This window comes from Trichomycterus rosablanca, chromosome 3 (genome assembly GCF_030014385.1).
Source record: "Trichomycterus rosablanca isolate fTriRos1 chromosome 3, fTriRos1.hap1, whole genome shotgun sequence".
Lineage (NCBI taxonomy): Eukaryota > Metazoa > Chordata > Actinopteri > Siluriformes > Trichomycteridae > Trichomycterus > Trichomycterus rosablanca.
This window is the reverse complement of record NC_085990.1, coordinates 25,172,730-25,185,346: the sequence shown is the minus strand read 5'-3', so window position 1 is coordinate 25,185,346 and position 12,617 is coordinate 25,172,730. Positions and strand designations below refer to the sequence as shown.

Below are 12,617 nucleotides of genomic sequence, written 5' to 3'. Positions count from 1 at the left end.
CTGCTTGCATCCAGCATGGATTTTTATGTGGAGCTGACCTGTCCAGGATGGTTTCGCTGTGACAGCAAACAGGCTGAACCCATGAATTTTAATGCCCTTTTTCCTAATAATGATTTTGAAGCTAAATAATATGCAGCAGTTAGCGTTTTCTTTTGGCTGTTTTAAACAAACTTTTTGTGTGTAAATGTGGATGATGAAATAACTGAGAGCACACGCATTAGTTTCACGATTGGTCTGGAATCCAGTTTTAATATTCAGATGATTCATAAAAAGCACATTAAAACATTTAATGTTAACAACATTTTATTTTAGTTACAAAAAAGGGGGTCACTGCACTGAAAAAGCATCACACAGAAGAATTTATTTAAAAACAGATATGTTGTTACTTTGGCTTTACTTGTTTTAAATCTCATTTTTTTTTAAATCCCCACCCAAAATATATAAACTCCAAGTTATATACAGGGCACGCTGGCCTCTCTTCGCTATGGAGATTAGGAAAGATTGAGGTATATGACTGAAGATTGAAAACTAAAAACCAAAATGTGATGAAAATTAAATAAAAGCTGGGTTGCTTCGAACAAGCACAGTGTGCTGGTACATTTCTGCTTTGAGGAAGTTTTCCAGGTAGTCAATATATACAAAGGAAATACTTTAGCATTGGAAATAAGTGATTGTTCCAATGCTTGTTTTTATTGACTTTATAAAAGGTTTACAGTATTTATCTCAAAATATTTTATTTACTCATTTCTTTAATTTATAATGTGGATTGGAGAGCAAATGCTGATACACATGCAAGTTTTGAAGTGAAATCAGAAAAAAAAAACAATGTACAAAATAATAATTACACATATCAAAATACACCTTCTGTCTTATAGCACCTCTTATTTATTAGGACTATTTAATAATATTTGAATAAAGCACCATAGTTGTGGACTTTTCTGTATACTGTTTGTTGTACAGCACCGATAGACTCCGTGAGGAAGGTTCGTCTGTCTCATCATACGTTCCCTCTCCATTATTTTCCCCAGCTCTTTGTTCAGCCACGCCTGCTTTGAGTCCTTCACCTTTCCCTCTTTACCAAATCATGTTGTCATGGTTCATGCCCTCGGATGGTGATGTGATGTGGCACAACAAAAAACATCAAAATTATTCAAAACTTGCATGTGGCATGAACACAGGCTGGGTGATTTGACGGTACAATTAAAGTCCTTCCTGTCAAGTTTTTGTCATTGTGATGTCATTCTTTTATCTTTTTATTTATCCAAGAAAGCAGACAGGGCCAACGTGGAACCCAAATTTCTGATTGGGATCACCAAAGTCGTTTATCATGACGTCTGCTATAGGAAGCTGGTCGATTTTGGGTGTGTCGATCTGTATCACAGTCTTTCCATGGCCCTTTCTCGTCTGCAAGGAAACAACAGAAAGAGAACAGAAGGAAACATGATATTAGTAAGTGATTTTATACACACAATACATAGCAATAGGTGTGGTTGAATTAGGGGATTTTCTTACCGAGCAGCCGTCGATCAGAGCCTTGATGTAGGGGTTATTATCGTAGGACATCTCCTCATCGTTTGAGCCGAGGAAACGCAAAGATTTGTCGTAACTGTTTGCCTTGGTGTCGTGCCAGCCTATGGACTGGTGGCAGGTGTAGGTGAAGTTTTGCCTCACCGAGGCAGTCAGTAATTTAAGAAAGGTCATCTGCACTGAGTTTATAGAGTTGCCCTCAGCATCCACGTAGGACAGCTGGTGATGAAAACAAAATAGCAGAAGAGGGATTAATGGCTGCGAAATCTCATTATCAATCTGGTTTGCCATCATGGTCACATGATCATTACTTCGAATAATGTGATGCTTTCATGCACAGAAAGAGAAAAGCCTAGAAAGGACCAAGATGCAGACCGAGTGGGATTTTTTCTTTACTTTTTTTCTCAGCGAGAACCACTGTCCTTCTCCGAAATGCATTAAATATGGATACAATGTGTTTGTGAAAGGGACGGGCAGGCTTTGTGTGGGCCAGACCTCGGGTCAGTGTGACTTCAAAAGCATTTCAAAAGCAAATTCGCTATTAGTGTTTGTTGCTGAGAAGGACAGATGCGTTTGCACAGGCTCTTTAGAAACCTTTTAGCTTGAGGAGAAAAAGATGTCAAAATGAAAGTGAAAGATGACGAGTGCACTTACTAGATGGCCCTGCCTAAATGAGCTATACCATGAGCCAGGCTTCTCTTTGGGCCAGGAAGACATCTGAACCTTTTAAAGTGCAAAGGAAAGAACAATTAATCAAACACATAGAAGCAGAGTTTTCAAAATTGCTGCTAGCACTGCAAAGAGCAATGATAAAATGTGATCAATCTATATTTCAGTTCATTTTTATTTCATTTTTCGTTTTACCGCTGCTTTATTGTAGTTATTAGGTACAAATTTCCAGAGATACACTTCAAAATCTTCTGAAAAGCTCTTCCAGAAACAGAGATTTTTTAGACAGACCTATCAATCTTTTAGAGTTTTAAAAACTTCAATATCAGGACTTGGTAAATGTGACATAGTACTGGACCCACACTAATTAGTTGAACATGATGAGTAAGATTTGTAAAATGCGATGGCCCAGTTGGTAGCACTGTCACCTTACAGCCAAAAGACCTTGGGTTTGATCCCCAGGTGGGGCGGTCCGGGTCCTTTCTGTGTGGAGTTTGTATGTTCTCTGTGTCTGTGTGGGTTTCCTCTGGGAGCTCCGGTTTCCTCCCACAGTCCAAAGACATGCAAGTGAGGTGAATTAGAGATAAAAAATTGTCCATGACTGTGTTTGACATTAAACTTGTGAACTGATGAATCTTGTGTAACAAGTAACTACCGTTTCTGTCATGAATGTAACCAAAGTGTAAAACATGATGTTAAAATCCTAATAAATACATACATTTTTAAAATGCACATAAAAACAACAGGTTCTACTTTCCCATTTTGGTCACCTACATACAAACCAAAATCACATGACTACATCATTTTTATCCACTCTTTGCAGTACCCCAATTTGGATATATGCAATTTCCTAGGCCTCCTTCTACACATAGGCCAGTGGTGGACACTCACAGAACAGCACGTGAGGATGCTCTTACTTTTGTATTCATCCGCCGCTTGTGCTGGTGTGTCTACCAGACCACAGTAGTCGCTGTCGCAGAGGCAAGGAACACGTCCAGCCATTCCTACCTTAGATAATTGAGTCTGCTGTGCTGTGACTCGAGACTACAGCAACCTAATTACAGTGCATCAGAGATCAAAATGCACTAATGTTTTCTGACATCTAGGTTCTGCTTACAGTACATACCCAGACATGGAGCAGCCTAAGTGTTTTTTACTAACTACTGTAAAGCCTGTAAATATATGAATGGATACATTGTAGCAGGGACATAACGTCATATTAGATTATTCACACAGCATTTTAACAGCTTTTCATTTTGAGAACTTTGGCACATTAGGGCAAAAAGTACCATTACTGAGGATGTGATTACCACTAATATGTCGTACAACTTACAAATGCTTTTTGAACTGAATGACCACATATATCCATAGACACATTTCAAATTTGAATGGGATGTAAAGCAAGCAAACAGTTATGTGTCAACATATTTTTGGCCACATAGTGTATATATGATGATTGTGCCTTTACATTTACTGTATTTAGCAAATGCTTATATTCAAGGTGACTTACAATTGTGACTAATTGCAATGCAAGCAGTAAAGGATTAAGCGTCTTGCTTAGGAGCCCAACAGTGGCAGCTTCATGGTAGCAGGGCTTAAACCATCTTTAATCATCTTCTGATTACTAGTCCAGTACCGTAAACACTGAGCTACCACTGCCCACTGCCCCAAAGAAAACAGAAATGTGGTATGTTTTCATGTCTATACAAATAAATCTTTAAGTAATAGGAATGAACTCAGTGGCATTTACACCAATCAGTCAAAAACATTAAGATCACCCCAAGAATCATTTCGTAACAATGGTGCATGTGAGGATGAGGGATCTATTATTTGTTGGGCTAATGGTAGTCCCTCATAGTTAATGTGTTGAACACAGCAGATCTAATCAGCATAGGAATGACTAAACTTTACAGTTTCATAGCCGTTCGGGTCCTGGTCTGGAAAATCCTGACCCAGAAACACTCACCAACGTAAATAATACTACTTAACAGTAGATGTTCAGCTCAAATTTAGAAATAAGACTTACTCCTCTGGATTTCCTTTCAGGGTGGATGCAGGTCTCGCCTCCTGCTGTGAAGTTACAGTAAACTTTGAAAGAATCTCCAGAGCATCCTTGGTTAGGATCAATGAAGTATTCACCTATAGAGAAGTAAGCATACAGTCAGTCACTGATTCTAATAACATGGTGGAGCATTTTCAATTTATTGATTTATTGCAATTAGCAGAGGTATTACTATCAGGTGAAATTAAAACAACTACATTGGGAGTAAAAAAGTACAAAATCCAAGGTGTCTATTTAATTTAAAAGATCAAATACACTATATAGACGAAGGTATTTGGAAACCCCTTGTAATTTTTGAATTCATGTGTTTCAGCCAAACAATTGCTAACGTGTAATTAATTATATAAAGAAAATTATATGCTTCACTTTTTGCAGCAACAGTTTATGAATGGCCCTTCCCTGCCTGTGGAGCCCTGTGTAAAAAGCAAGAACTATAAAGACCTTGAGTTAAAGAAACTCCAGTGGTCTGCACAGAGCCCTGACCTCAGCCCCACTGAACAGCTTTGGAATTACTGAAACATCAACTGATACTTTCTTGAGCAATCCCAGGTACAAATTCTATCCTATTAGACCAAAGTTTTATGGAATTTTACATCCACCAGCATTTAGCTCTCGTAATTACATCCCGTTGTATTAGTGTTAGCCAATAAAACTATGATTTATGTCTGACTCTTATGATTAGAGGGCAGACTTCTTCATAACACTCACCATCAGGGAACTCAGGGTGAGCCAGCTGCAGGTCCTTGCAAGTCCTGGCCGGGTTGTTGTTGGTGCCCATGGGGTACTTCATCTTCTCGATGTCTTGTTTGAGATTGTTCAGGGAGCTAAAGATGCCCTCCATGCCCTCACCATAATTCAGCCCTGAATCATCACCCTGCATATCGCTGGAGCGCCGTGTCTTCTTAGAGGATCGTATTGGCAGTGGCTCGATAATTTCGCCAGGGGGGCCCTAATGATCAAAGATAGCAGGTCAGCATCACATACATTAAGACACTTAGCTTTACCTGCTTTGAGCTTACAATCACCACATGGCTTCTAAATAATGTTGGGTTATTAAAACACTGTTAAGCTTTTACATTTACTGCACAAAGGACTGGTTAAACCTCTCTTCCATAACAGAATGTATGATGTTGTCAAGAGTCTATCCTGATAGGGAACAAGAAGACAGTTCCCAATTATCTGTATTAAATTATAATCTAATAAGAACAACACAAATTTTAATTTCTATAACTGCATGATGCTGCATTTTAAACTAACTAGTCCTAAGAAAAGACTGCAAGGTAATTAGCTAATATCTGGGGTTTCTGAAGAACTCTCTTAGAGCTATCAAAAATCTAGTCACCCCTGTATAGTTCTTCATTATTTGTAAGACACATAGACCAAACACCCATAATGTATCAAAAAGCATAAGGAAAACTCACAGGAGGACCAGGAGGTCCGACCAACCCAGTGTCTCCCTTTTGACCAGCAGGACCCTGCAGGAACACATGAAAACAGCACGAGTTAGTACCAAACTGTGGACTAAATGTATAATTACTGAATTACTGAGATAAAAGCAGCTTTACTTACGGATGAACCCTTGGCTCCCTTTGGACCTTGTGGACCCTGATAGGAAAAAAAAATCAATCCATTTATGAGGAAAAGTTTACAGCAAAGCAGGATATAAAGTCAGTACATAAGCATGGATCTGATGAAGTGACTCACAGGAAGTCCAGGAGGGCCAGGAGGACCGAGGGGCCCAGCAGCACCAGAAATGCCCTACAGAATTACAGAAGACATGAAATATGTTGAGTTTACATTCAACTGTAATGTTGATTGTAACATAATTTTATCAATCAATATGCAACAACCAAATGCTAATTTAAAAAAAGCTAATGCTATATTTAAAAAAACAATGTAGCTATACATTTATGTTTAAATGTCCATCCATCCAGAAAGCCAGTCAGCCATTTAATATTAATACATACTGATCAGCCATAACATTAAAACCACCTCCTTGTTTCCACACTCACTGTCTATTTTATCAGCTACACTTACCATATAGAAGCACTTTGTAGTTCTACAATTACTGACTAGTTCATCTATTTCTCTACATACTTTTTTAACCTCCTTTTCATCTGTTCTTCAATGGTCAGGATCCCCACAGGACCACTACAGAGCAGGTATTATTTGGGTGGTGGATCATTCTCAGCACTGCAGTGACACTGACATGGTGGTGGTGTGTTAGTGTGTGTTGTGCTGGTATAAGTGGATAAGACACATCAGCACTGCTGGAGTTTTTAAACACCTCACTGTCACTGCTGGACTGAGAATAGTCCACCAACCAAAAATATATCCAACCAACAGCGCCCCATAGGTAGCGTCCTGTGACCACTGATGAAGGTCTAAAAGATGACCAACTCAAACAGCAGCAATAGATGAGAGACCGTCTCTGACTTTATATCTACAAGGTGGACCAACTAGGTAGGAGTGTCTAATAGAGTGGACAGTGAGTGGACACGGTATTTAAAAACTCCAGCAGTGCTGCTGTGTCTAATCCACTCACAACACACACTAACACACCACCACCATGCCAGTGCCACTGCAGTGCTGAGAATCATCCACCACCTAAATATTACCTGTTCTGTCGTGGAGGTTATGACCATTGACGAACAGAGTAAAAGGAGGTTAAAAAAGTATGTAGAGAAACAGATGGACTACAGTCAGTAATTGTAGAACTACAAAGTGCTTCTATATGGTAAGTGGAGCTGATAAAATGGACAGTGAGTGTAGAAACAAGGAGGTGGGTTTAATGTTATGGCTGATCAGTGTACACTGTTACATTTACCCTTTAATTATAATATTAACCCATTTATCTATTCACCTAACCATAGATAATCCATCCATCCATCCATCCAGAAAGCCAGTCAGCCAGCCATTTAATATTAATACATACACTGTTACATTCACCCTTTGTTCTAACTATAATATTAAACCATTTATAACCATAGATAATCCATCCATTTATCCATCCATCCATCTAGCTTGATTAATTAAAAAATAATTAATAAATAATTAAGGTACTTACAGAATCGCCTTTGGCACCAAGAGTACCCTGAGGTCCAGGTAGACCACGGTCTCCCTTCTCTCCCTGCTCACCAGTAGGTCCTATCAGTCCAATCAGACCAGGGTGACCCTGCACATTCAACGAATCAGTCAATTAACCAACCAGAATATTACCAAAGGAAAATGTGTATAAATACTAATTTATAAATAATCTGGAATAAATAAATAAATACATTTATTTTGTAGGCTATTTACACAAGGAGAATCTTGTTGCACAAGAGCATTAAGAAAGTTAAGAGTGCACTTGGGTGGTGCAGCTACAAAACACGCTAGCATACCAGAGCTGACATTTCAAACTCATGAGTTCATATCAGTTATGAATGGGCGCCTATACGGAAAATGATTGGCTGGTCCTTGAAACTGAAGGGGGGATTATTGATCCCCATATGAATCTGCCTCGTATGGGTAAAAGGAAACGACTGGCTCCACACACATGTTGGAGGGTGCATGTGATATTGGGGGAAAAATATAAATAGAATAGAAAATTATAAAATGTTTCTAACTTGTTCTAAAAGTTTTAATATAATAATAAATTCACAGTTCACATTGTGCCAAATGATTTTACAGCCTTCAGATGATATGACTTGAGGTTAGGCATAGCTGGAACAGATTAACTACATTAACATAAAGAAAAATTGATTCATACTCACCTTTTCACCTTTTGATCCGGGGTCACCTTTCAGGCCGGGCAGACCAGGGGGTCCCTAAAATTAAAGAGCCAACACTAATAAATCAGTTTGCGTGCACACACACACACACAAAGATCTAACTAGAGATGACATAAGATGAGATGGAAAAAAGAAAAGATGGTTCTCTCACCAGTGGTCCAGGTGGGCCATCTTGCCCAGGTGAGCCTGGAAGTCCTTGCTCACCCTGTAAGAAAAGAAATCCATTTCGTTTTATCAGGCATTAATGTCCTCTATAACCTGTTATCAATGTACTGCGGGTGCCAAAAAGATTAATGATCGATGAAAAAGTGTAAGAAAAAATTCAATAAAATCCAGTCACATATTGAGAGTATTGATTTTCCTCACAGTGCTCCAGGTGTTTTGAAAGTGTAAGATTTTTTAAACTAAATTAACACTCACCACAGGACCAGGGATTCCTCTCAAACCCTCAGGACCAGGTTTCCCTGAAGGTCCCTGGGGTCCCACAGGGCCGGTTTTTCCAGGTGGACCCTCGGCTCCAGCTTCACCCTGCACAGAGATTGTAAATTAACTCGAGAAAAACAATGTGATTTCCTTTAGCTCTTTCTGTATTTTAAAAGCATATTTTACCCATAAGTGCTAATTTGGGGTTAGCTAGCTTTTCTTTCTTTTTAGAATGCTAAACTGATCTGCCACTATCTAGCATTGACTGTTAGCCACATTGGCATTGTTCAATACAGTTTTTCCTGTGTATTATTCTTTTTTGGAATGAATCTGAAAACACATGAAAAACAATGTCAATTAGCTTAATAATCCTAATAATGAAAAGAATTGTTTCACAAAACCACATGTTGCAAACACAAGCAACCATGATTTATTACTTCAATCCCTCTTTGCAGGCATAACAGCACTTCCACAGCAAGGAATCTAAAACTGATTTGGATTTGGACACTCCCACCATTCTCCTCACTGTGTATGTAGGCACCGGTTAGAACCAATTAATTGGAAAACAATTAAGCTTGGAAGCTAAGAGAAGAAGAGGATAGCTATCAACAAGAAACAAAGAATGAGCCATTAAGGGGCCCTTAGACTCCAAGGGTAGATAAGATTTTCTGGAGAAACACTGTCCATAATGATAATAATAATTATAATAATAATAATAATAATAATAATAATAATAATTCATCCAATATATTTTGTATTCCAGAAGTTCTTTTTTTTAAATATTTTTTGTTTACGCATTTTCTGCCCTTTTTCTACTGACTTTTTAGCGCGTCCAATTGCCTGATTGCGTCATGCTTCCTCTCCACTAATGCCGACCCCCGCTCTGATCCGCACTCTTTCCTCGCCTCTGTGCAGGTGCCATCAGTCAGCCAGCAGAGGTCGTAGTGCATCAGGTACGAGGAGTCCCTATCCGGCTTAATACCCCACCCCTATATGAACAACAGGCCAATCATTGTTCATGCGGCCGCTCAGCCCAGCTGGATGGCAAAGCTGAGGGTTGATACGATGTATTCGAAACCCCAGCTCTGGTGCGCTAGCGTGTGTTTTTACCGCTGCACCACCTGAGCAGCCATATTCCAAAATTTCTTTAGAGGCTTGATTTCTCTCATATGTAATATAAAATGAATAAATCACAACTTGGCTTTTAAATTGTACCTTTTGACCTAAAACGACTGAAATGTAATTTCCAGAGTAGCTATAAATAGTGCAGTATTATTATATTTGTGTTTACTGTATGTTCTAAGTAAAATTTTACCTTGGCACCCTTCTCGCCCTGCCTGCCTTCAGCTCCTGGAGCTCCTGGAGGTCCCTGTAGAGGACAAATCAAGAAAATGTTTTAGAAAGTACAGCATAATAATTTTTTTTTTTTTAAGATTCCATAATAATCACAGCATAATTTGATGAACTGCTAGCATGGTGGTCAGCTGGCAAGCTGTTTGTTAATAAATCTGCAAGTACAAATGAGTGGGATTTCAGTTTGGGAGTTTTTATATGCATATTTTGGCATCTTTTTAGAGATGGACTGTAATGCAGTGCAGTGGTAGCTTATGTCTAGTTCACACTACACAATTTTTGCCATGATTTTCGCTCGCCAACTGGTCGGCGCTAGATGTTCCCCCATGGGGATCAATAAAGAAATCTTATGTGCCGGCTCGGAGGCAACTCGGCGTTCAAAACTCGGCTCTCGATCGCTATGTGTGAACTGTTCACCGACTCCATCCGAGCAGCTCGCAGAGCACTTGCCGACTGAAGAAAGATATCTAGCATGTTAAATATCTGGATCAGTTGGTGGACTGGCAGTGAGTGCGGTATCGAACCTTCAGTCATTGAGAATGCAGGTTATGGGGTGAGGAGAAACGCGGGGGAGGAGATGTAAATACGTAGGACAGGGGCATAATATAGTTTCTATCAGAATACATCGGCACACACACAAGTTGTACAGTATTTGTAACCTTATTGTCCACGCCAAACCATAATACCAATGTTGCATTGCAAAAGATATTTATTAACCTCCAGCTCACTACAGAACAGATCCCTGCTGGTCGTGTTGCCAAATCCACTCTGATTCATTTATTCTTCATCTTTGATTTTACGCTGTCCATCAGCGCACAAACAGCTTTGATCGCTCACTTCATTTTTGAACATAGCATCATTAAACCCCTCGTCACTTCTTGCGTTTCTTTTCGTAACAACACGTAGTTTGAGAGACCAGACCGTGCAGTGTGACCCCGTATCGCTGATCAGTTGTGTAGTGTGAAAACCACAATGACTTAAAAGACTCCCGACTGCAAGAGATCCAGTTGTGTCGTGTGAACTGTACAGGGACCTGAAAACTCCGAAAGTCGTGTAGTGTGAACTTGGCATTAGCCGTTAAGATACTGTACTAATAGTCAGAATGTCACTGGTTCAAGCCCCACATATGCCATGTTGACACTGTTAAGTCTTTGAGCAAGGCTTTAAACCTTTAAGGCAGTCTGAGGACTATACAACTCTAAAACTAAATTGTTCCACTTCATTATTAGCCAAACTTGTCACTATTGAATCGGTGATGCCAGCATACAGCCAGCAGGTTGTTTATTAAACAAATAGGTATGGATGCTTCTAAGGTTCTAAGGCTACTACAAAGATCTTTATATTACAAATATATTTAATATCTAAATGTATTTGGAGCTTTGTCCTAACAAATGTGTTTAGACTGAACTACTCTATAATCTCTTATAAAATCCATCATTCAATAAAATGTAATCATTTATAACCAAGTGTCTTAGTTAAGGGCACTTCATTCAATAAAGCTGTTTTCTTGAGACAATCAGAGATTAATTTATGGAAATCTTAAATGAAAAAGCAAATGACCTTTAAAAGTCTATGTTAAAATGCTATACACTCATAGGTTTACGTTCTAGATGCAGATGGAGAGAAACTCCTCAGAGAGAAAGTCTTCTTTCTGTCCACAGTTCTTTACTGATTAGTGACCAAGTCTGCTGATGGGATGTTTAATATATTCACCAGCAGGCTAGAAGAACCTGAATTATGCATACACCAGCTGAGAGCTTTGTTATGAAGTTTGATGGAGATTTTCATAGAGGATGGAGTAAGAATGCAGATTAACAATAGGACAATGCAATATCAAGACCAAAAGGGAGTTTCAAAACTGTGAATGCAGCATAATCAAATGTTAATGAATCCCTATTCACAGTTCAGTACTTATCATTGGCTTTAGGCTGATCAGGAACATTGTGGGTCAGAAACATACCCAGAAACACTGAGAGCAAAGAGGGAATACGCTCTTGTCAGAAAACCAGCACATTAGAAACTCACCTAGAAACCAGTTTGCTCACTCGTTTTTAAATACAATATTAATCTTATATCTACTTTAATTTTTATTTCATTGCAGACAGTCTGAATCCAAGATATTTCATGTTTTATCTGGTAAAACCAAGGCTGTAGTGCCCAGACCATCTACTGTGCCATGGTGTCGCCATGATAATGGCCATTCAACCACTACCATGACACAGTAAACATACAGGAATCTGGTACATAGGTCAATATTTACATACTGATAGATTAATACCTTACATGGCATACAGGTCATGTACATGAGGAGAACAGGACAATTTTTCCTTCTGTTAACAATCAGACTTATGTTTTTGGATTCAGCTTGGCTTACTGCTGGTATTTAAATTCATTTAAATTCATCCAGTGAAGTTCTACTGCACTTTACTCACCAAAGCATTTTTTATGTAGAGTCCCCCCATGATAAAAAGCCCCTGTCCAAACCTTCAAAACTGCTTCAGAATTCCATTCATGATTAACAGTGGCATCAATGTGTCAGGAGCAAAATGTTCAAACCAGATTCATCAGTCAGACTGCCATATTAACTGCTGCTCCAGAGGCCAGTGGCAGTGTCCATTTTACCAATCCAGCTGAAAGTTTAGGTTTGAGTGAGACTGCTAGGGAGGGGTTAGCTCAGGTAATGGACTAGTTATCAGAAGGTTGCCAGTTCACAAGGCCCACCACCACCATGTTGCCATTGTTGGGCCCCTGAGAAAAGCCCTCAATCCTTAATTGCTCAAACTGTACTAATTGTATTTGTGCCACAGTTG

General features: G+C 39.1%; 1 protein-coding gene across 2 annotated transcripts in view; it reads right to left on the bottom strand.

The window, feature by feature from the left end:
• Positions 1-862: 862 nt before the first annotated feature.
• The window catches only part of col11a1a (collagen, type XI, alpha 1a), a 132,357-nt gene continuing 120,602 nt past the window's right edge, over positions 863-12,617 (bottom strand). For both annotated transcript variants that reach the window (XM_062992005.1, XM_062992006.1), the window contains exons 55-67: positions 9,770-9,823; positions 8,452-8,559; positions 8,183-8,236; positions 8,014-8,067; positions 7,326-7,433; positions 5,963-6,016; positions 5,828-5,863; positions 5,680-5,733; positions 4,967-5,207; positions 4,223-4,335; positions 2,182-2,250; positions 1,513-1,746; positions 863-1,404 (exon numbers count right to left, since the gene is read on the bottom strand). In XM_062992005.1, coding sequence (XP_062848075.1) covers positions 1,258-1,404; positions 1,513-1,746; positions 2,182-2,250; positions 4,223-4,335; positions 4,967-5,207; positions 5,680-5,733; positions 5,828-5,863; positions 5,963-6,016; positions 7,326-7,433; positions 8,014-8,067; positions 8,183-8,236; positions 8,452-8,559; positions 9,770-9,823 — 1,326 coding nt within the window. In that variant the 3' untranslated portion in view covers positions 863-1,257. The remainder of the gene's footprint in view (positions 1,405-1,512; positions 1,747-2,181; positions 2,251-4,222; positions 4,336-4,966; positions 5,208-5,679; positions 5,734-5,827; positions 5,864-5,962; positions 6,017-7,325; positions 7,434-8,013; positions 8,068-8,182; positions 8,237-8,451; positions 8,560-9,769; positions 9,824-12,617) is intronic.